General features: G+C 44.5%; 1 protein-coding gene across 3 annotated transcripts in view; it reads left to right on the top strand.

Annotated features, from left to right (window-relative positions):
• The window catches only part of RIPOR2 (RHO family interacting cell polarization regulator 2), a 67,947-nt gene that overhangs the window by 41,651 nt on the left and 2,123 nt on the right, over positions 1-24,173 (top strand). The window contains exons 9-22 of one of the 3 annotated variants that reach the window (XM_030506091.2): positions 3,543-3,586; positions 4,859-4,984; positions 5,663-5,811; positions 6,831-6,960; positions 7,518-7,658; positions 9,025-9,714; positions 12,856-12,926; positions 14,283-14,451; positions 16,244-16,379; positions 17,335-17,496; positions 18,481-18,639; positions 19,657-19,859; positions 21,344-21,427; positions 23,178-23,268. In XM_030506091.2, coding sequence (XP_030361951.1) covers positions 3,543-3,586; positions 4,859-4,984; positions 5,663-5,811; positions 6,831-6,960; positions 7,518-7,658; positions 9,025-9,714; positions 12,856-12,926; positions 14,283-14,451; positions 16,244-16,379; positions 17,335-17,496; positions 18,481-18,639; positions 19,657-19,859; positions 21,344-21,427; positions 23,178-23,268 — 2,355 coding nt within the window. Of the gene's footprint in view, positions 1-3,542; positions 3,587-4,858; positions 4,985-5,662; positions 5,812-6,830; positions 6,961-7,517; positions 7,659-9,024; positions 9,715-12,310; positions 12,496-12,855; positions 12,927-14,282; positions 14,452-16,243; positions 16,380-17,334; positions 17,497-18,480; positions 18,640-19,656; positions 19,860-21,343; positions 21,428-23,177; positions 23,269-24,173 lie in introns of all 3 variants that reach the window. The other 2 variants (XM_030506082.1, XM_030506099.1) reach the window with 2 other exon arrangements.

The following is a 24,173-nucleotide window of genomic DNA, read 5'->3' as shown; positions in this document are numbered from 1 at the left end:
TAAAAAAGCTAAGAGCTGGGGTAGTTTACCATTTAAACACCTAGATAACTCTGTGGTGGCATCCACCTTTCCATTTTCCTCCTTGTCTTTATGACAGGGTACTTTATGGCTTTGAATACAATGGAATCAGTTTTACTTGAAGCATCAGTGGATCACCGGGTATTGCTAATCCTGTTATCTCTTTAAGACTCTTAAAGAAGAGATTGTGGGGGGATATCTTTTTTTGGATCTTCAATCACTGGCCTGAAAATAGTTCTATGAAACAAAATCAGCATCTAAATACTCATGCACTCTTAATTCTTCACTTGAAATCTTGCCATTTAAAAAATCTGCTGGTGGATTTTTTAGAGCTTACAAATCTCATACAGGGTTTTGATTCTGCCTGCCTTGTCACAGTTGAGTTAGTTGTTTCTTGTGGTTGCACTGACATGATCTATCTTAGATTAAATTAAAATAGTTACTCTGTGCTCACATATGAGAGAAAACAAGTGCAGCAGCTGTTAGAGTTCTCCTAGCTCCATCCCACAGCACCCAAACTCAGGTTTTAAAGTGCCCACTCTTCAGTACTGGAGAGGCAGTCAAAGATGCATAGATGTAAAGTGACAAGATGAACATAGAGAGACTAAGCCGATACTGCTATACAAAAACCCACAGCAGAATCACAGCATGAACATGCTGAAGGAAACATGAGGTCACGTAGTGTAGAAAGGGAACTGCATCATGCCACGTCCCTCAAAGTGTTCCTTTACTTGCTATAAATGCAGTGCAATGCACAGTTCCTGACAGCAGGACATGTTGCAGAAGATGTCATGGTGTCACAAATGGCTGCGCTGAAAGAGGTCTGGCCCCTTCTCTTTTCTACGTCCAAACCCTCCAGCAAAGCTCTTGGGCTCTTGAGAAGTCAGGTGCTGCACTCATGTGTGAGACCTGAGCACAAACCACGAAAAACAGCTACCTCTGAACACAGTTCTCATAACATAAAGAAGCCCAAATTAGAAAATAGCAAAGAGCTGTATCGTTAAGTATTCTTTAATGAGGACATCTGAGATTTCTATTTAGATAGTTTTCCCTAGGAACAGGAATACAATAGGACAATCCAGCCATTGCTATTGCTAAAGCTGACAACAGCTCTAGCACAAAAGCCTGCAGATCACAGAGCAAGCTCCTCCCTTAAGTTATACTGCAGCATATCCAGCTAACTTTAGGATCTAATTTAAAATCAAAGCATTCCTCTCCCCAAAGCTTATCTGTTCCTAGCCATTCCAGTGAAAGTTATTTTTATTTTGTGCCCTCTGTCACTTACACTGAAAGCAAGCCAACCTACACAGTGCTGTCAGGAAGCAGGGGACCCACACTGTGTTTTTATCACTGATATTAAAAAATAACCCAACAAAAAAAGCCTAATCATTTTTCAAAATAAAGATAATAAACTTGTCAGCAGGCTTAGATTACTGCTCAGGGATTCATCAGGTGTTGAAATTAAACCGTGGAAATTTAGAAGTTCCTGTATGGAATCAGTGTGTCCTGTTACGATGTATAGGGAAGTGTCGCTATACCTGTTGGAAGTGCCAGGACATCAGGAGGTGAAAAGCCCAGCTGTCTAACACAAGGAGGGCAATACACTGGCCTGACGTATATCCAGGGGCTCTGCAGCATGGAGCCCAGCACCAGCAACCACAGTCCAAGTGTTCACATGTCCAGCATCCTGCACATGGGCAGGGCTGTACAGGCTGCATGAGCTCCAGGTGGCCCTGCCACCTTACCACAGCCATGTAAGGACCCTATTCCCTAATTACTTATGCTGACACCCCAGGAGCAATCTCCCATTTCATTTGCATTACAAGCACAGTGCTTGTATAGTAACCATTGGCTCCTGCCATGTGTTTAGTCCCCGAAAGCCAGGCAGTTACTAGAATGTTGTTTCCTAGGAAAGTACTTATCCCCTGTAATCAAGTCAGCTCTTAGCCCCCTCTACATCAGGCTGAAGAGACTTGACCAGCCTGGTTGGGCCAGTCACCACTCACAGACCTCAAGTCTGGACAACATCCCTGTGGAATTATAAGCTGTGTTTACCCACCCTCCAACCCCATCCACTGAACAACAAAAGGACCTTTTATTTTCCTCAGATACTTTCAGTGATGTAACCCAGCAGAGATCAAATTCACTTACAAAAGCGTGCCTGGGGAGGAAGAAGCAGCAGTGAAGTGCTAGTAAGCTTGAATTATTTATAAACAGTAAATAAACTAGGAAGGAATTGGTAATATGAGTGCTGTGCAAGGGCCCCTCTGTAAGGGCTAGACAGTGAGATGAGCAAAGAAAACTCTTTTCTGGTGAAATGGAAGAGGAGGATCAGCAGATCACAGGGACAGGCCATGACTGCATGCAGAGCTTAGGACTAATTCAGCCCAACAGGCTCATCATACTAGGGCTCATCATTCTTGCGCTTTGACTTGTATACACACCTATATATGTCCAGTCATGGCCCTTCAAGACAAATGCAGCCTGAAGACCCCAGCAATTTTGGTTTCATTCTTTTCTCTGCCACAGGCTTTGTATGTCTCCTCAAGATGGTTTCTTTGGGCATTGCAACACTAGCAGCATAGTTTTAGGCTTACCCAGGCAAAGCTGGGTAAATTTCTATACCAAAACGAGTGCAGCAGCTACCTACTGAGGAAGTCTGTGAGAAAGGAGAGGTTCCCTCTGAAGGAAAAAAGAACCAGTTCAATCCTGTAGGAGAGCAGGTGGCAAGGCTAGGAGAGGGACAGTAACATCCCTGGGATTTCAGCATGGTCCCTCAGGAAACTTTCTCTTCATATGCACAGTGCCAGTATAGAAATAGCATCATCATGTCCTACCTTAAAAAAAAAAATTAAAAAGATCAAGCAAACATTAGTGCTTTGCTGTACCACTCCCCTTCTGGGGAAAGATGAGATAAATCTCAAGATGTCAGTCACTTTTTGTGATGTATTTACTATTGAAAGATACTCAGCTCCTATGGAAATGATAATGTTAAGGAAATGCCAAGCAGAAGGAGCCTGTCTCATTTGCTGTGTCTCTATTAAGATGTACTAAAAGGAAATCTGTGTTAAAGTGTACAGCTTGGTGTGATTAGTGTTGATCAGCAAGCACTACATGGTATTCAGCAGCTCACCTACACCACATGATAGCAAGGGTGTTAAGCTGAGCTTCTGAAGCCAGATGATGTCAGGAAGCTGTTTCTTCTTTTTCTACAATTATTATATAAAAGGAAACTTTCAGCTCTTCAGGAAAAACAGATGGGAAGTGCAAATCTTTCTTATGCAGGAAGCCCCAACCAATTAATTTTGTACCAAAAATATAGAAAGAAAATTAAGGGGGGAAGGGAGGCAGAAGTAAGAGGGGGGGTTAAAGCCACCTCCCAGCAAGCGGATGGGTGGGCTGTGGGGAGCAGCCATCCTCTCCTGTCCAAGCGCAGCAGCAATGGCCTTGGGCACCCCACTGCTGGACACCACTGGGCTTGCAGCCCAGGCTCTCCCACAGCCCCTCATGTCTTTCCTTCTCAGGTCTGGCTGGCTTCGCCCGGCTCTGCCCAGGAGATCAATATGAGGTATGTTTGCATTGGTTTACGGTTTATTTAATAGCAAAAAAAAATCAGAAAGAATGCAGATTGCTGCTGCTTTTTACATCACAACGAATAAAACCTTTTCACATCAGCACCCCAAGAAGCAGCAATTATTTTTCCTGTATATGTTCTGAAAAACCTTGTAGTTCTCTTTATGTCTGCCTTTGCCAAGGTATCTGTCAGAAGACCTGAAAATTACAGTCAGAGCACTGGATTAGAAGGACTTCGAGCTTTCTTTTTTCTTTTTAACTTTTAAAAATCTTATTTGTGACAAACCTTTCTAATTCCCCTGGAAAAAAGCATATGTCCCATGCCATGCACGTGGAGCAAATTGAACACAACCTTGCAAGTATCCTTTACTGGATGCTAAGACTTTACTTTGTCATAAAGCAGAGTAGCAGAAAGACAAAGAATAACCATTTCCTGAGACCCAGATGTTACCTGCTGGTGAAGGTGTGTCAGGATCTCTGGTCACTGCAACATTCCAGTGGAGAATATCATCAGCAGGTTAATTAATATTAAGTAAAAGCCTCCAGCTCTATCCAGAACAGAACTAACCCTGCAAGAAATCCACAGCAGCTTGGTAATGGATCTCCCCAGTCTGTACTTCCCAGATGTCTTGATCATTGTTTCATTTGTTCCCACTCTCATTCCCTGTGAGAAATCTCTCCCGATGCTTTCACGCCTGCAAGCGTGTGCTTCCCCTCTGAGGCCAATTAGTTGGTACAGGTCTCTCCCAGCCAGCCCCACAGCCCAAAATGGGCTTGCTGCTCTTATCACTTCAAATTGTGTTACCGCATTGTCATTTCCATCACCAGGCAGCCAAAGTCTCACAGCTGCGGAGACTGCGGAGATGGGGGATGGCCAAAAGCTCATCTACCCTCTCCACTGCCTGGGAAGGCAGCAGATCCAGCAAGTTGTAGATGTTAGGAAATATCACGGGGGCTTTCATCCTGTCCCCATCATTGCTGCTTTCCTGTAAACAGAATTAAAACTCCTGCAGCTTCTTTGTTGTCATCTAGTTACACAAAGGTAAAAGCTAGGGCAAGAGGTACATTACCAAAAGTGTTTAGGAGAGCTGAGAGGCAGAGATCCTTCAGGATAGACCTTTTCCTTCTGGCTCGATGGGAAGCAGAAGGGCAGCATCTAACCACTAACTCTTCCAAACTTCTACAGACCCTTTCCCCCAATTCTGCTTACATTTGTGCACCACGAGAGCAGATTTCTCAAGGAAATAAGATGACTTCTCTTTTTTAGATTTTCATGCGTTATGGTCGCCAGCGTTGGAAACTGAAAGGCAAAATAGAAGTGAATGGCAAGCAAAGCTGGGATGGAGAAGAAATGGTTTTCCTTCCTCTCATTGTTGGACTGATTTCCATTAAGGTACACATGCTGACTCCTTTGCCTGCAAGCAAGGCAGGAGTCATGAAGCTGCCTTCTCATGTACTATCAGCAAACCCACAGAAACAGATCATTAAACTCTTCAGAAATGAGCTATCATTAGTATTTCCAACATACATGGTAGAATGAAGTACTATAGTATTGTCCATCCGAGATGCTACAAGACTTATCAGTTTGGGAGTCCTGTGGAGAGGTTGTCCTAACTCTGCCCATAGCCACACTAACATGATCCTTGCCTCACATCACTCTCCAGCAACTCAGATTAGTTGCATCAAAGCAAGGGAGCATTGGAAACCTGTTTACTAACAGCATTCAGGAAAATCAACAACAAAAAAATACAAAAAATCCCAGTACTGATAAGTTTGTTAATACTGCTCAGATAAGAAAGCAGCATCTGTTGATCTGGAGAAATACATAGGTCTTTCCACCACTGCTCCATCCGCTATGAGGGTGGTGAGGCACTGGCACAGGTTGCCCAGAGAAGCTGTGGCTGCCCCATCCCTGGCAGTGTTCAAGGCCAGGTTGGATGGGGCTTTGAGCAACCTGGTCTAGTGGAAAGTGTCCCTGCCCATGGCAGGGGGTTGGAACTGGATGACCTTTAAAGATCCCTTCCAACTCAAACCATTCTGTGATTCTATGTCCTGTTCTGGTCTCTTACAGGTTACAGAAGTTAAAGGACTTGCTACTCATATCCTTGTGGGAAGTGTTACCTGTGAGACGAAAGACCTGTTTGCAGCTCGGCCTCAGGTGGTTGCAGTAGACATTAACGACCTTGGCACAATAAAGCTGAACCTTGAAATCACCTGGTAGTAAGTACAACTGGTTGGTTGGTCAAGCAACTGTAAAAATTCAATGAAAGAGTAAAGGTCCATCTATGGGGTCTCTTCTCTTTATTTTCCTTCCTGCTGAGACAGATGGGGAAGGAATTGTGGCCCAAGTTTGGGTGATGAGAAATAGTTCATGGCCAGCTAAAGATTCGTTGTGTTACCTGTGGCAAAAGGGTTTTGTGCCTGGTTTCAGCTATTAAATTAGGTTTGGTAAGTACTGACATTGAAAAACATGTGAAACAGATAGCAATGAGATATCATAGAATTGCCTAAGTCTATAATTCTTCCCTAAGCTCAAAAAAGGGACACGACTGAGTGCTCATCTATTTGTGTTATTTTTTTAATATTAGTGTAAAGTTCAGTAGAGTTGCCCTGGATTTATGCTAGCCTAGCCAAGTTTAGAAGTTGGCCCACCTTTAAAAGCTAGCTTTTAAGGGCTTCATTCACCATGAGGGTGGTAGGAAATCTCCTAGCATTGCCATCTGTTTGCATTGGTCAGCACAGGTACACTGATGGTGTTAGGATTCAAACCTAATTCTCACTGCATTTTAATGAAATAGGTAAATGAAAAAGCATTGATGTATTTAACTTTTACAATCACGTATGCTGTTTCTTCTAATGCAATAAACATGAAGTCAGCAATAACAGCTACTGGTTTCCTTTATAACGCAACAGCTCTGTTAATAGTAGAGCACCTTTCTCATTAGTATGTGTGACAGTTGGCAACTCAAATCCAAGAATACTTTTCATGTGAGAAGAATAACTATGCTACATAAGTGATTTCTGAGAGTAGAACACTTACCAGAACTGAAAACCACACTTGTGAGCCTGATGTCTAATTAACAACATTTTCTTTTAAACACTTCTGTTAAAAGAAACTTGCTACCTCTGGGTTTTGATGTGCTAATAAACCACCTTTTCAAACATCCTTTCTGTGGACATGAACTTCCTTCTCTCTCAACCTAACAACCTTTTGTTTTTCTGTGCTTGTGTGTCCATAGCCCCTTTGATGTTGAAGACTTGACCCCATCCGCAGGAAATGTGAGCAAGGCATCTGCTCTCCAGAGGAGAATGTCCATGTACAGCCAAGGCACTCCTGAAACACCAACCTTCAAGGACCACTCATTCTTTGTAAGCTCTGTTTAGCTTCATGTTTATGTAATGAGAAGCCCTAGAGCAGTTCAAGTACTGCAAATACTTCATTGCTTTACACATCTAAGCTTTTTTCCCCTGGTTGCAGCAGGTTACCCTATACAAATACTTACAATGCAAGTGCATTCCTAGCTGCTAATCCTAAAAGAAGGTGGCTGTGATCTTGGCATCTTTCAAACTATGTGGCAAATTATTGCATACCTATTCTTGCCTGACTGCTAGAAAACTTGAATCAGCTTTTTAAAATGTGTCTTCATTTTGTAACAGTAGTTAAACAACCATTATAGCACCAGTATTTTTAATGTATCCCATGATAAAATTTGTTCCTGTACCGAAGATATTCACAGGGTGCTCCCACATTTTTGCGTGAATCAAATCGTGAATGCTTAATCAGGATTGTGTATAAACTGAATAGGCCATCTGTACAGATATGAATTTCACAAGTGCTGCATCCCATGCCTGTAATGTAGTACTCTGCTACAAAGCGTTCATTTAACTTGCCCTTCCTCACACCCTCTTTGCTTTAACTGTTGAAGAAATGGCTGCACCCCCTGCAAGACAGGCCAAAGTTGACAATCTTAGATGCTCTGCAGGACACTTTCTTTGACAAGCTTCGTCGCAGTCGCTCTTTTAGTGACCTGCCATCGCTCAGGCTAAGCCCAAAGCTAGAGCTATATGTGAGTCCTCGTTTATGTTTGGTGAAGGTTTTTGTCAGTCCCTGTGTGGCATCTCCATTCCCCCGCATGCTTCATGTGTTGCTCTCTGTTGCAACTCACTCATTTTGCTGACTGATTAGAGGGGAGAACATGACTGTGAGCCCATGCTGCTCACATTAAATCAAAATTCCTCTTGGTTTCTACAGCGATAATGATCTAGAAGCCTAGATCAGAAACCATCTGTGGGCAGAGAGCAGGGCAGGAGTACAAGCTAATGGTATTCTCTAAAAATCGCCCACTGCACTGATTGATGTTAGACATTTGCCTAGTAACATGACTTTCAGATGCTAAAAGCATACCCATATTGAGGAAAAGAAGAAATAAGCCTTTGAGTATATTTAGGGAAAAAAAAGACTGCTAGTAGTGCTGGGGAAAAAAAAATATGCAAGTTTTTGGCACTTTTAGCCTTATGCACCTTACCAACACGTGCATGCCTATGGTTCTTTCCAGCAAATCGTCAGCAAAATAGTAGTTGCCTTTCATCTGTGCTGTGCATTTCTGTGAGTTGGCCACAAAACAAAGCAAGATCTGTAGGTCAGATAGATAGGCAGGTCATGACTCCTATAGTGATTTTTCTACATAGGTCTGTCAGAGACATGAACATATGTATATGCTGTGATCACTTTTGGGTCTGTATATACTGGTTTTGCTTCCTGAATGATCAATGGCCTGGTCAATACACCACCATGCAATTCTTCTGTTTCATTTTGGCAGAAACTCCTGTTGAACAGGACTTCTACGTAACTCATGCTCAACAATTAGGAGAGATATCCATGCCACATACGGAACATAATTTCAACAGAAAAGATATGGCATAGTAATATCACAGTTTAAATGCCACGGTACTAGAGAAACTTTTGGAGAAAACAGCATTAAATTTTAGGGATTGCTACTAAAAATACTAGTCAGAAAATAAATACAACAGAAATCTATAATGGATAGGAAAATGCAGACAGGATGGCTTAAATATAACCCCATTAAAAAGAGACGTGCTGCAGGAACTGGAGCAGTGCATTGGAGATGCTGTCTGAGGGAATCTGGTAGGACAAGAAGCAAGTCCCTCTGTTCTGGAATGTGTTTCCTAGAGCTCTCTGCTTACCAGAGAGATGCTGACCCAAGTGTCCCAGCAGTTTTGCTGCTGAAATCAGGAGCAGTGCCAGATGAAAGCAGAAGTTGGATTTGAAATGTTTTTCCCATCTCTCAAGTCTCAAATGCTCCTTTATTCCTTTTCCTTACATTTTTATTTCCCAGGCACATACTGTATGTTTTTCTCTCTTTCCAGTGCTTCATGAAAAACATTTTCTCTCCTTCTTTATTACCTTTTCAGTCGAATTTGCCAGATGATGTCTTTGAAAACGGAACGGCGACCACCGAGAAGCGGCCTCTTTCTTTCACTTTTGGCGATCTGCCTTACGAAGAGCGCGTGCCCCCTGCCAACTCAGCAGAGCCCTCTTCTGCTCATGTCAGCTCCAGCCCCGACATCACTGCAACCTCCACCCAGCACCAAGCTCTCGACTCCTCCAAGAGCTCAAGCCTGGACTGTAGCAGCAGTGACTCCCGCAGGGACTCTGTCGCTGAGCCAAAGGACCTGCTGTCCCAGGGAGAGGGGGCAGTGATTGAGAACAAGACCACCCCAAGGGCAGCTCCTGAAGTTTGCCGAAAGACCTCTGATGCTGAGAGCGATCATGTCTTCATAGAAACAAGTGTCCCAGTGTCTCTCCTGCAGGACACAGATGAAGGTTCAGAGCTCAAGCCTGTGGAGCTGGATACCTATGAGGGCAACATCACGAAGCAGCTGGTAAAAAGGCTTACATCAGCTGAGGCACCCATGACCCCAGAGAGGCTGCTGTGCGAGGGGTCGATTAGTGGGGAATCAGAAGGATACAAGTCTTATCTGGATGGGAGCATTGAAGAAGCCTTGCAAGGGCTTCTCTTAGCTCTTGAGCCACATAAAGAGCAGTATAAAGAGTTTCAGGACCTGGACCACGAAGTGATGCATCTAGATGACATCCTAAAAGTGAGTACGTTTTCAGAAAATACTACCCTAAAGAAAATCTGAGTGGGTAGAATCTCCTCCCCTGCCTCGCAAACATCCAAGTAGGGCTTTTGGAGATCAGTAAAATTCCTCAGTAGCTGTAGATTTGCTCCTGCTTGGAGCATCCTTTCACAGTGTTCAATTTTTAAACTTCTGTGGTCAGTGTGCTTACTGTAGCCTTGTATCCTCAAGCAATGGACCTTTTAACTTGCTCAAAACCTGGGGGAAAAAGAAAAAGGTGCAATGGCAGAGGGGTAGTTAAATCATATCCTTCTCTGGAGAAACCACTTTTGAATCCATTGCTTGTGCCATATTGGAAATCAGATTATAGCCAACCTTCTGCCTTTTAAATCTATGGGTCGCATCCTCAATGGGTGTACTCCGTGGAGCTGTGCAAAACTACACCAGCTGAGGATCAGGCCTTGTAGCTGTAGAATCTGAATTTTCTAAATTGCCAAAGGGATTTAGATGCACAAGTCCTGCTAAAGGTTGCCATGCCCACATTGCCTAGGTTTCCTCCAAGCCTTTTCCTCTTTCCCCCATCCATTTTTAAAATGAGAGACATCCTGTCATTGCACTAGGATGGACAGAAGGTGTTCAAAATTAGAAAGAAGAAAAAGGTTTTGCATGTGTGTTGTTAATACCTCTACTGCTGATCACTGTGACTGGTATCTCTCCCATGAATAACAACTCATGAGGCATTACTGTGCAAAGAGTATTATATGGGAAATAATCATTTCAAATGCTTCATATTCATATGCAAGTTGGTCTGCTAATCACTTAAGCCTCATAATTGAAAAACATGGCAGAGGAGGAAGGAGGGAAGCATTTATCCTTCAGAATCATCTTTACACAAAAGCTTTGTTAACATCCTTGTTTCCATTGGTGTTTGCAGCTGCATGGTACTTTCCCAAGTTAAGTGCTTTTTTGACAGCCTGTAGCCCCTTGCTTTTGCACTGTTTCCCAAGGAGGTTCAAGCAGGCAAAGCTACCATTACTATTACTTTTTAACTTTTTGGCTGCTCTGCAGCTTGTATGAAGAGGCCAACTATCCAAACAGCAGAGAGACAACAGAGACTGTTTATTCACACTCCTTTTATCAGAAGTTACAAAGGATGGGATGGGGGGAGAGAGGACACATGTACACAGACAGGATTCCTGCACACTTGAGATGAATGCCTCTTCCAGATCTGCTTATGTCTAGGTGTTGCCTATTGATCAGCTTGCAGACTGACGGTCAGCATCGCCAGCAGCCTTGCTGGGCTCCCCATGCAAAAAGGCTGAGCTGGAATCCAGCTGTAGCTGAAGAAATCTCTCTTGGCCATATTAGATGGGCAAAGAAAAGGAGAGGCCCACATGTTGCTGTTTGCTTTTGCCTGAAGAAGCTGCACTGCCAGCCCTGAAAGAAATGGTAGCTAAAACCATCAGTGCTGGCAGAGGAATCAAGGTACAGCACCCACCTGTGTCATGGAGGTGTTGGGAAGTGTGTTTGATCAGCTACTGACTCTAGAGTCAGTTTAAAGAGACAAGTGCTAACATACAACCATTATAAAATTAATACTGTGTGCACATGAATTGGAAACAGAACTCCAAGCCCCCTCAGCTGTAGAGCAGCTGGTGCTGAACTCAGAGGCCAATGCATTTCTTTCTACAAGCTGAGACAAGGTCCTGGCTCCTGCCTAGAAGATGTGCCTCGTCTAAGAGCACCGGTGGCTCCTGGCTGTTTCTGATCAAATAACCACATAGTGCTAAAGGTGTTGAAGTCATTGCACAAACCAATGGAGGTGATCCTTCAAGCTACATCTGCTCCTGCAAGGTGACCCTGGAATCAACTCTGTGGGCATGTCTGGATGTGTCACCACGTGGGACCAGAGCCTCTGATACTTCCTACAGCAACAGCACGGCTTCTGTCACTTTTCTTCCCAGCAGTGATATGGGATGGCTTCCCCCCTCTCTAGCACTGTTAATTTCTGAGTTTCAATACTGCCTTTCTCTGCCAACTCTGGTGCCTGATTGGCTTTTCCTTGATACGCCATGTGGCTTCAAAGGCCACAAAAGTCCTCTCATCCCATGAATAAATCTGTAGATATGAGACCACATTTAGTCCTGACTGAGGTCTGTTGGAGTTACATCTGGAATAAATCCCACAGTGCTATTGGATGTCTGTAAATTGGCTTCTGTAGCTGGAAGAGTAATTACAGAACATGCCTTCCCCTTTCAACTTCCACTGCATTGATTGCTGTCTCTCCTCTTGGAGGATGCTGAAAGCTGAGTCACTTGGATTCAAGACGTACTTCTTGTTTCTATAAAACACATCAAATTTTGCCTTTGAGGGTTTTCCTCTGGGGAGGAAAGGGGGTAGGATGGGGAGGAGAGGAGGAATGGAAGGGGTTTTCCAGTTCTCAGGCTTTGATTGTATGTGCTATGAATATGAAGGTTTGAAATGAAACACCCAATAAAATGAAGTTTTAAAAAAATAAAATGAAGAATTTGAAAGTTTTAAGCTTTATCCTTTTTTTTCTTTTCTTACAGTAGTAGCTAATATCTGGGGTTTTCATTGGTTCGTTCTGCCTTTGCAGTGCAAGCCAGCAGTAAGCCGAAGCAGGTCCTCCAGTTTAAGTCTAACAGTTGAAAGTGCTTTAGAAAGCTTTGATTTCCTGAACACCTCTGACTTTGATGATGAGGATGGTGGTGGTGTGGAGGTTTGTAATGGTGGAGGAGGTGCAGACTCGGTATTTTCAGATACTGAGATTGAGAAGAATAGGTAAGTTTGTAGTAACTGCCAGCTGTGCTTACGCCAAACTGATACCCAAGCTCTTTGTCGCTAACAGGGGATCCCGGTGCACACATTATTCAAGGAAGACTGAGTAATCCTTGATGAGTTCATAGGGTCAGAGGGTTCCCTGTGGCTGCTGCATACAAAATCTTTAGCTTCCAGGATCTATTTTTTTCCCTGTTGAAATGTATGCAATCTGTCCTCCAAAGGAGAAGGTTAAATTAAATTAAGCTGACATCAATACTGGCAGAGCCTCTTCCTTGACATAGGTTTGGACCTGGCTTTCCTTGGATGCAATTACTAATTCCTCTGTGGTTTTTCCCCCCTCCCTTTGTCTTTTCTCTCTAGCCGAATGAGTCTTTGCAGTGGATTAAGCTTGTCAGTAACAATAACACAGGGCCAGATTTAAGCAGCATGGTGTAGGTTTCCTTTGGAATGTAAGAGTGATGACTGGTACTCTGTTCATTGGCCCTGCGTGTTACCTGCCCTTCTTTCATCACTTTTGGTCTTTCTGAGAAGAAAAAAAGAAAAAGAAATAGCTGTGGTGTTTGTGCCGTGGTCTGTCATTGTCGTGTGATCTTAAGATGCTGTGTTTCAGTCATGAGATCCAAAAAGCATGTTTGCATCCTTGGAGCTGACACAATGCCCAGCAGGCATATAAGCAGTGCTAGAGCTGGAAAAAAAGAAAAGAACATGGCTCCCTTGCACCCCTTGCTACCCAACCAGGGAGCTATAATTCTTGCAGCTTATTGCGGCCTGTTTAAAATGATTTGAGTGCAAACAAGCAACCACCGTGCAGTTCCCATCATCACACTGCGTATCTTTTCTCCAGAATATGACTTGGTGGGAAGAAAAACTTGGAAAATTGTGTTGCTTTACTAAAATGGCACTGAGTTCGTTCAGCCGGTGTTGATTTAAGGATCTGGCTTTAACCAGGCACTTTAGCATAAATTTAACTTAGGCAGCAAAAATGTAAGTCAGTTATAAGCTAACTCAGAAAGCAACTCAAATCTTTTAAGTGAAAGTAGAAGTTACATTTTCTTTTTTTCCCCTCTGGCTCATCCCCAGACAGCGTAGATTCCTGCTTCCATTTTTAGATGTGTGCGTGACTCAGTGTAAAGATTGCAAGTGTTGAAACTTCTGAACTTGCAGCCAAATACACTTGCCATCTGGGGATTGACCTCAGGCTTTGTTTAAACACATTTGTACAAGACAATGTTGGATATAATGATTTAAAACACAGTGAGACTAGCTTTACGCTCTTACAGAACAATTAGCAAAAAAGCTGTACACGTTGTGCCTGAAACAGCATATGAAACCATCATGTCTCTTACTCCAGCAGTGGATTTCCTTTCCTTCTGCGATGAGCATTAGGTTTGGCAGCAGGAGGAGAAGGAAAGCACAGAGCTGTTCTTAGCAGCTCGGTGCCTAGGATAGCACGAATGGTGCTTAATCCAGCACGACTGGGGAGAAGATTCACCAACAGATGAGAGGAAGCTGTCACCACCAAGCGACAGTGCCTGCAGGTTAAAAAGGGTTGCTGTTGAGGACATTGCATCGCTCAAGGCAAACCAGTCAGGGCCCAGAGGGCTGTCCCCGCGGTGGGTACGGCTCCTCTGCGCCCGGCCAGGGCACCGCTGCTCCTTTGCGATATGATGTGGCTGCTTCCAGCATTGCTTGTTGCTTCTCACCCCGAGTGAGCGTGTGTGTGTGTGCGTGTGCCGCGGCCGTGGCTGGCGCTGCACTGACCGCCCTCCTCCCTTCATCCTCCCCAGTTACAGGACGGAGCACCCGGAAGCCAGAGGCCACCTGAGCGAAGCTCTGACCGAGGACACGGGCGTGGGTACCAGCGTGGCCGGCAGCCCCCTGCCGCTGACCACGGGGAACGACAGCCTGGATGTCACCATAGTTAAGCACCTGCAGTACTGCACGCAGCTCATTCAGGTACCACCACAGCTCCTTGGGGAAATGTGGGTGTTTTCCTGCAGGCACCGGTGTGTGCCTGTGACATGGGGCACAAGCAGGCCAGCAGGGTCAGTGCTGCTCCTGGGAGGCAGTGGGAGCACAGTGCTGGGACAGCAGCTGTGTAGGGTAGGAAGGTGCCACCCTTCACCCCCAACCAGCTGGAGAGGGTCTTTTTACAAGGACATGTAATGATAGGACAAGGGGAATGGATTTAAACTGACAGGGAGATTTAGATTAGATATTGGGAAGAAATTCTTCACTGCGAGGGGTGGTGAGACACTGGCACAGGTTGTCCAGAGACGCTGTGGCTGCCCCATCACTGGCAGTGTTCAAGGCCAGGTTGGACGGGGATTGGAGCAACCTGATTTAGTGTGAGGTGTCCCTGCCCATGGCAGGGGGTTGGAACTGGATGATCTTAAGGTCCTTTCCAACCCGAACTATTCTATGATTCTATGATCTTTAAGGTTCATTCCAACCTAAACCAGTCTAGGATTCTATGATTTCCATCCTGGACTGTCTCAAAGCAGACCTGATGTGCAAACCACAGGGCACTTTGCATGTGCTGCTGTCCTGGGTTCAGCTGTAGCAGTCATGTAGCAGGACTGACGGGCAGGGGCAGCAGACGACAGGGGCAGCCCCTGCTCTGGGTTACAAATGTCCACTGGCTTCACCAGGAGGTCCTAACAAGATAGGTCCCTGGTTAAGGCAGCCCATGTCTTCAGAGGTGAAACAGAAGCATGTGGCCCAGCTGTTTAACATGGAGACAAGGCCTTGATGCTCAAGAGAGAAATGAATTTCTGCATATGAGGTGGATTGTCTGCAACAGACGCAGTGAAGGCAGCACTTGACAGCCCCCTGACACATGGCAGACATCAAAATTGTCTGTTCATGCTCACAACTAACTAGCACAACGTTTTAGAGGTGGTTTTTTTTTTTGAGCCCAAGCACAGCAAATGTGATTTTAAACCTCCAGCAAGCAAAGGCATCAGGGGTTTCCTGCGAACCAAAACATACTGCAGCTTCCTCTTTGTCATTATTTGGCTCTTCCATCTTAGATGTAATTAGCTTTATTTTCCCAAAGGCCCACTGAAGCAATAGAGAGCAAGCCAAATTCCATTACCTTTAGTGCTGAGCTGGGCACTCTGCTGACTCACAAGTATGAGAAAAAGGGAGGGTTTTGGTTTAAATACAAGAGTACGCAGTAAATATTCAGCCAGGGAGGGTGAGCTTGAGCTGTGTGCACACATGGAGCAGGTTGGATATGAGCAATATTTATGTGGACTGCTGAAGAAAATGCAGATGTCAGCAGCAGGGAGAAAGCACCAAATTAATAAAGGCACCTGAGTAGCTGATCAGAGCTGAAATGGAGTGGAAAAAGAGTGACCTGTGGTGCGCCCCCAGGCAGATATGTCCTGAAAGTCCACAGTGTATATTATGCGGAAGTCAGACTAATATTCTTTTCTGGCTTTAAGGCTTATGATGATGGATTCCTTTAGCTTTGCAGAGTGTGTAAATCAGAAATTACAATGCAAATGGCTGCTTGGATACTCAAGTGTCTGGATCTGGATGTAGATGTTAAAGATATAAGCAACAACACAAATCAGTCAGGACCATAAAATATCCCAGACAAAAAAACTTTTGAAGTTAAGGAGATGCCATGGTTCCAAGGCAATGAATTTGCCATTGCACTTCAGCTGCCAGATGTTTTAGAGTTGTTTTTCTTTCTTCTGGGGTTGACTCCTTTTCCTATCTCCCCATTTGTCTTCACCAGCAAATTGTGTTCTCCAGTAAAACACCTTTTGTGGCAAGAGACCTCCTGGATAAGCTGTCCAGGCAGATCGTCGTGATGGAGAATATCGCGGAGATCAGCACTGAGAACTTGGGAAACATCACCTCCCTTACTGATGGTAAGAGACAATTTAGGGGGTGTCCTTCTGAAAAGGGTTGTTTGGGCATGCATGCCTGCTGCAATAAGTGCTGTGCAGAGCTCAGCATCACTGGAGGAGATGCCACAATAGTAAGGGCTGACTCATGACTTACCAGTAGTCACCACAGCAGGGCAGAGACCTTATTCTGTCTTCAGCTTTGGTATCCAAAACCAAGCAGTTGAGAAGAGAAAGGACTTCTTATCCTGCTTGTTGTGCAGAAGATGGACAGAGGTCCACCACCACTGTGATGGAGTGGGGATGCTGCCACCTCTGAAGAGCCAGCCAAATTCTTTCTCCTCCTCGCTTTCCTCTTTCCCAAGGAAAGGCAGGATCTGCCTTATAACTGTCAGAGGCATAATACAACTTCTCGAAAATTTTATCCATCTTATTTTTAGTAATCTTTATGGAGAATTATTTAGTTATTTTTCTTGTTGATGCATCTATTTTAATACTTTGGAAGACACTGACAAACACATAGTTACTCACCCTCGTGAGCACTCTGGTATGATAGGTAAATACAACATGGGGTATTTACTTTGTTTACCAGAAAATTGAGGCAAGATTGAGTGACTTACCCAAGGCCACAAAAGGCCACAATGCAGTGCTGGGAAGGGACCAGTCTTGTGCAGCCTGTTTGTAGTATTTCCCTAGTATTTTGTGGTATTTAAAAGGAAGAGACATCAATGCTCAGAACTGGATCAGGAGCAAATTTTCTCACATCCTGCTATGGGAAACAGAAAAAACATGTCACAAACTTGGGGTGAGCACATAATCATGCTCTGTAAAGGTAATGGCACAGGGTGACCCACCGAATAGTAGCTGTCCATCAGTAGGCTGGGGTGAGGTTTCCTTTGCTGTTACCATCTTTTGTCTTCTGGAAGTTGATGCTTCTAGCATTGCTTTGTTTCATTGTTCATTTTGTCTTCTCCTCCAGCAATTCCAGAGTTCCACAAGAAGCTGTCATTGCTGGCTTTCTGGATGAAGTGTACTGGCCCTTCTGGAGTGTATCACACATCTGCAGACAAGATGATGAAGCAGTTGGATATCAATTTTGCCACCACTGTGAATGAGGAGTGTCCAGGACTTGCAGAAACAGGTACCAACTATTGCAGAAAAAAACCATATCAGTTATCAAAATGGAGAACAGTTGTGTACTGGGCTTTATTTAACCTTCATTGCTTTGTTTTCCAACCCCTTGGAGCTCTGTTTCGCCACAGCTCCAAGATCTTATTTTAAATCTAATGCTACAACTCTTGAAACAGTTTTGCCCCAAATAGTCAGATCAGAATAGGAGAAAAAGGTGAGGTCAGCAGAAAAGAAAATATTGGTTTGATATTTATGAGCTAATTGGAAAGTAAGTCTATTCCCAAGTACAGGGAATCCTCACACATAATTTTATGTGTCTATATAATGTCCATGCCGCATTACAGTACACTGGGGATGAAATTCATACACATTCAAGTGAGTTTATCTGAACACAGGCTCCAAATGTACCAAATGTCAAACTCCAGCTATACAGACTAGCTCTCTGTGGGACAGGACAGGGATGTGGGGTGACTTGCTCAAGAGTGAGCACCTGTACTGCAGGTGCCTACCCAAAGCAGTGTTTTCCTTCCTGCTCCCTGCTACAGTTCTCACAGACAGTGCCTCAGACTAGTTTTCTTTGTGCCACATGCTCACACAGGAACATAAAAACAGCCAAATCCTGCCTCTGTGTGCATCTCAGTGAAGTACAGTGGCATCACAGAGGTGTGATTGGCAGTGCACATAGATATGTGTTTAGTGATTCGGGATATCATTTGGGTAGAAAGAATGCTGTATGGATTGGATAGGAAGCTGCACTAGCCATCAGTAAACTGGCAGAGGTTCCTCCTTACAAAGATCTCCTCTAGTGATGAGAGCTACGCAGGGAGAAGGTCTGTCTAGCTTGTAACCTAACCACAATGGAGGTTAGAAACATTGGGAAGTATATGGCTTTGCAAATATGGTTCCTTCTTTCTGGCTTTAAAGTAGACTGCAGCATTTTGCCAGCAACCTTTTTTACTCACTCATACCTCCCTTTGTCCATGACTGCCTGCAGTCTTCAGGATCCTGGTGTCTCAGATCCTGGACCGGACGGAACCTGTCCTCTACTCCAGCATGTCCTCTGAGATCATTACCGTCTTTCAGTATTACAACTATTTTGCCAGCCACAGTGTTAATGACCTTGGAAGCTACTTGCTGCAGCTTGCAAAAGAAGGTAGGATATATAAATTCTGGTGGCTAACAGGGGAGTCCATTGATGTCCTTCTGAGTTCAGTACAAAGTTCAGCCCAGAGACTGATTTTACAAAAGAAGGGGGCAAAGGAGTCAAAGAAGTGCCTTGGACAGTAAGTCCAAATGCACCTGAATGCAGATACACCCTCAGTAATTTCTATTTCCATATTCAAATGAGAAAAACTATGTTGAAAGAGTTAGTTTTCAGGAAACGGCTGATGGTGGTGGGGTGGGAGGTTTTCTGTGCCTGCAGTTTGGATGACATTCCAGCCTTTCACTATCCTTAATGAAGAGACCTTCTGAAGTGCTGAGCAATTTCAGGAGCCAAGGTATCACAGCACCTCAGTGTTTGGCAGGCTCTGCCACCAAAAGCTGAAGAGAAGCAGATGCTTCACAGAGCATGCTACACTGCAATCCCTGGTGTGCCAAGTTTTCTTCTCTGTTTGAGAGGGAGTTGGAGGAACCTCCAACTTTTTTGGTTGGAGCCTAGTTTTCACTATTATTTGAGCTTACTGGGGAGCTTTTACTCAAAAACCTGGAAGGAGAAAGGTATTTCAGCCCACCTCTGGAGTACGTAAGCCATGGCTTTTGGTGGCAGACATCAATCTGCCTGGGAAAAGCTCTCACAAAGATGCTCTGGAAGTCAATACACTGACAAGGATGTTGGGTTTCACCTGTCATGGGGAGGATTTGCACCTTCCAGCAGAAGGTGAGGGTTTGACAGGCAGGCCCTTAGCTCAGAGTAGGCGTTAAGTGCTGCAGTGTCCCACCTAGCCCATCTACTTGTCTCCTCCTTTGGAAGAACACCTGGGAAACTGGCCCATTTAACAGCCCAAACAATTCCCTCCCCATGCAGACACACCACAATGCTGCAATTGCTCAGATGGGGATTTTTTCACATCTTTTGTCTGCATAGTATAAATTGAGGATTGCTAGCAGGGAAATCTAAAATATTGAAAGGATAAAATAAATAACTAGGACCTTTCTCCTGCACTTCTAGCCTCTGTGGTTCAGGTGCTGCAGTCAGTGAAAGATGGAAAACTGCAGCAAAACGTGGCCAAAATAAACTCCAATAACCTTCCACCACAGCAAGAAGTTTTGAGGGCTTTGGCTTTACTCCTCAATGAAAATAAAAATGAAGTCAGTGAGACTGTGGCATCACTTCTGACAGCTACTGCAGAAAACAGGCACTTCAGGGAGAAGGTAAGTGGCAGAAAATCACCTATCGCATGAGAGACCTGTATCATCATGACATTTTTTCTGCCTATGTGTCTCAAATGTCTACACATATAAAATAATTGCTTCAAGCTTGATTTAAACTTACCCAGGGGGATTTCCCATCTAATTTTTCTGCAAATATGCAGGTCTGTTTCTGTCATTACGCCAGTCTGCTTCTACCTGTCATTACACTAAACAGGTACTAACCAAAACTGCAGGTACTTACCGAGTGCTGTGCTCTCCAGCTATCTTCCACACTTCAGCATTTCTGCTGGCCTGTCTCAGAGTTGGCTTCAGCCCAAGGCTTCAAGGCAACAGTCCGCAGCACCACCAACATGCAAAGATGTGGGTTTGGGATTTCTATATTTTTTTCCGAAAGAGGCATCTATAGGTCCTACTGCTGTTTCTGGGAGGGATGGACTGCCTTGGGCAAACACAGCTCAGCTGTGAGATCTATCACAGATATAAGGCAACAAGCAGGGCCAGGTTAAACACAAAAATTAAAGAGAAGGGAGAAGAAGAAGAAATTAAGGGTTGACTTCTACCTGTTCATGGCAGACTTTTCGCAGCTGTCCTTCTTGTTCCCTGTCAGGAGAGAGTGAAATAATAGGCAGTTGGAAGAGGAAAAGTGGTGGAAGGAAGGCAGAGAGAGGAGAAAAAGGAGCTCGTTCTTTGCTGCTATTCTCTGTAGATCCAGTCCCCTCTTTGCTTGCTCTCCCACTTCATCTTCCAATTTTGCAGCCTCTTGGTATCTCATACTATCCTTCTCCAACCCCAGCATCGTGGAGGCAGCATCTCAGGTGAAATTTAACTTCCTCCTGGAACGGGCGTGTGTAGGTGATACCTGGTTCACTGCCTGCAGGAAGAACCACAAGGTGCCTTGTGTGAAGGCATTATGCAGCCTTATGCTGCAGATTAATTCATTGTGCAGACGACTGCTGCTGAGATTTGCTGCTTGCACTGGTTTGTTTGCTCAGCAGTAGCTACTAATTTCTAGGGCCACACAGTAAACTGGTCTAGCAGCTCATGCTAACCTTATAATAGGTATCTGCAGTCCCCCTGGGGTCCATCCCAGACTGTTTGTTACTACCCCTACATTAGAGAGACTATCTCAAGGGTTAGCTCTTGAGCTATTTAGACTCGAAGACCCATTTAAAGCTCTTTGGCAATTTACGTGGAAAGGCTCTCAAGGGTGCCAGACTGTGCTTCTTGCTTTAACACGAACTGTTCCTCACCAAAAGCTGGCCTGAGACTACTAAGCAATAACTAGTGGCCTGGCTTGCATCTGCTGTAGGGAATTATCCCACCACGTTATCGGTAGCAGGGGCTGTGCTTCTCCATCCCATGTGCTCACTGTCAGGGATGCAGGCTGCAATTCCTCTCCCTTTAGCAAGGCAGCAGTGCCTCCACACTCCTGCTCCATACAAGCACAGCCATTTTCATTGCTACTCTTCTTTATCTGTTTTCAGGCCTTGATTTATTACTGTGAAGCACTAACCCAGCCCAACCTCCAGCTGCAGAAAGCAGCTTGCTTGGCTTTAAGGTACCTCAAGGTAAGAAAGAGACAAGAAATTCACTGTGGCTTTACTTTAAAGAAAGGACATCTGAGAGGTACAAACAACAAAATAGGAATTGCAGCAGCAGCAGCAATAGAGTTTTTGTTTTGCATTGCTGCACTGCTTTCTTTTATAGATACCGTACTGTTTGGGAATGCTTTAGAAGCAAAAACAGCCAGGCTCTGCGATGATGACAGAGTTTATCTTTTGCGTATCATCTTTTCCTCCCTCTCATATTGACTTTGGGAAGCTTACTTCCACATCACAGAGAAAAATAGTATTCATCCATAGAGCACTGACTGAGAGGGGAAAAAAAAAAATCCTTTCCCAGGGTAAATTTAGCTACAATGCATATGAGTTGCAGCAGTAGAAGAGAAAGTGAGAAAAAGGTCACAGCTTATTTTATGACAAGTAACTGGTACATCTGAGCACTACAGCTTTAGCCAGCATCTAGTATAATTTCTGCACACCAGCCCATGGCTGGAAGGAAGAATGCACTTCTATTTGGGCTGTGTAGAGCCATGGGAAACAGCAGCCACCAAGCCTGTCTGGTACAGGACACTGGGGCAAAAAGTGTTCCCTGAGATAGACCCACTGCAGGCTATTTCTTCCTCAAAGCTGTCCCATGGAGAAGACAACTCTAAAATGTAACATTATACCAGGCAGAGCTGATACCATCCAATACATAGTCCAATATTGTTTAAATATGAAATAAACCTGTTTTCCCTTAAACAAGACGCTAGCAGGCATCCCTGAGAGGCAATGTTGAGGGGCAGTACACCTCTGCTGCATGCAGGGCACGGTGGGGTTTTTGATTGCTCAGGAAAAGGTAGACCAGGAACAAGCGGTGGGAACTGGAGCATCACTCATGAGCATTTGAGCTGTAATCATCAGTGTGCACCCAGTGCAAATGTGCCCTGAGTGGAGCACAGGTGACTGCATTGAAGATGGGGTGGTGAGATTTAATGGCTCTGGTGGCTAAGCCCTCATTAGGGGCATTGTAGACCAGACTTGTGCTCCCAAAGGCTCATACAGATACTGACTCTGTAGTTCAGTGCCTCTTCCATGTGTCATGCTGGGGCAGTACCTGCTATTCCTTTCACTCATCTCTTTTCTTCTCGTATGAAATAGCCTGCCAAAGACAGCCTGACAGCTGCTCTCCCCAAAGGCGTGACATTTTTGTAGCGGTGAACAGGATTATTGTTTGTTTTCTTCCCAAAATAACAGAGGCAAGGCAAAAATGTGGAAATATTGGTGAGTGCAGGTGTTGGTGAGGAGCCTGCGATGAAGTGACTGGGCTGGCCAGCCAGCATGCCCCTGTAGGCACAGTCAGGCTGGTGAGAACAGCCTTCTCAGACCTACCGGGTTTGATATGCTCAGTGTGAAACTCATTCCCTTGATCCCGTTCGTCTCCCTGACATACCCTTACCTTGGTACTTCGTTGGCCTTGTCCCATGGCCCATCACCCAGCCTACAGTCAGAAGCGGCAGGCATAGCTGGTCAGCCAGATTTGTACCTGTAGCACACAGGGTAGGAAATTTAGGAAGGGTCTGCACTGACAGCAGAAAATATGCCTTCTCCTAGATGCTCCCACCCAGGGAAATCCCATTCCTCATGCCCTCACCAAGGCCCTTTCCTTGAAGTAGGAAGGGCAGTGCAGAGGATGGCCACTATTTCCATGCAAGGTTGTGAAATAAAACCACAGTGTACTCTCTGTTGCTAATGTGGTTCTTTTTGCACTTCCCAGGCTACTGAGAGTATTAAAATGCTGGTCACACTCTGTCAGTCTGACAATGAAGAGATCAGAAAAGTGGCGTCCGAAACCCTGCTCGCCCTTGGTGAGTTGCCTGTTTTAGAGCAGTATTAATTGTCTTTTTTGACAAAGCAGTATGTAAGAAACCTAAGTTATGCAAGCATAAGACTCTAAATTGAAACAAAGCTTTACCTAGAAAATCAAACAGGTTAGAATATATATATATTCTTAAATATCATTCATTTTGAAAATTGTGAAAAATGAGCCAGAAAGAGAGATTGAATTGTGTGAGCCTGGAGGGTGAAGTAGAAAATGAAAAACAGCAAAGGAGAAGTTGACAAACAGAAATAATTCATAATGAATCTGAAAACCAAGCAGCACTGAGGAGGCAGGACATCTCATAAACCCCCCCTTGGGGATCCCCTCCTATCACCCCTGTAGTGCCACAGTCCCACTCTCAAATGCCATTAGCACTGCCAAGTGCTCATTTAATCCAAATGATCTATATATGCTTATTTGGGCAGACCCTAGCCTGCAAGTCCTTCACACTGTAACTCAGGCACCTTGTACTGACCCTCATTTGTCCTTGGGACAGTAGATACCCTGTTCATTAAACTGTGATCTAGCTGCATAGCAGTGTGTGACTACAAGCACTGCTGCACAGTTTCAGGGCACCCGTACTGAAACGAGTACAGTTTCAGGGCAGTAGAGGAAAGTTGTATTTTAATGGCCTTTATATCAGGCATGAATTTCTACTCCATAAGTGTGTGTGTCCATCTGTGATTTTAGTTATGCAAACTCTTCAAATATACTCTCTTTCATTCACCAGTTCAACAGGAATTCACTCTGCTGTTGGACGTGTCATTGCTCACATTATAAAACAACTAGTACAGGGACACTTCTGAAATCTCTGGGAGATCTCTAGACGACACAGAGCATTTTGGTTCCTCTTGGCCAATTCAACACACTAGGCTCAATCCTATCTTGAGG

The sequence above is a fragment of the Strigops habroptila genome, chromosome 1 (genome assembly GCF_004027225.2).
Source record: "Strigops habroptila isolate Jane chromosome 1, bStrHab1.2.pri, whole genome shotgun sequence".
NCBI lineage: Eukaryota > Metazoa > Chordata > Aves > Psittaciformes > Psittacidae > Strigops > Strigops habroptila.
This window is presented reverse-complemented; position numbering and strand designations above follow the sequence as displayed.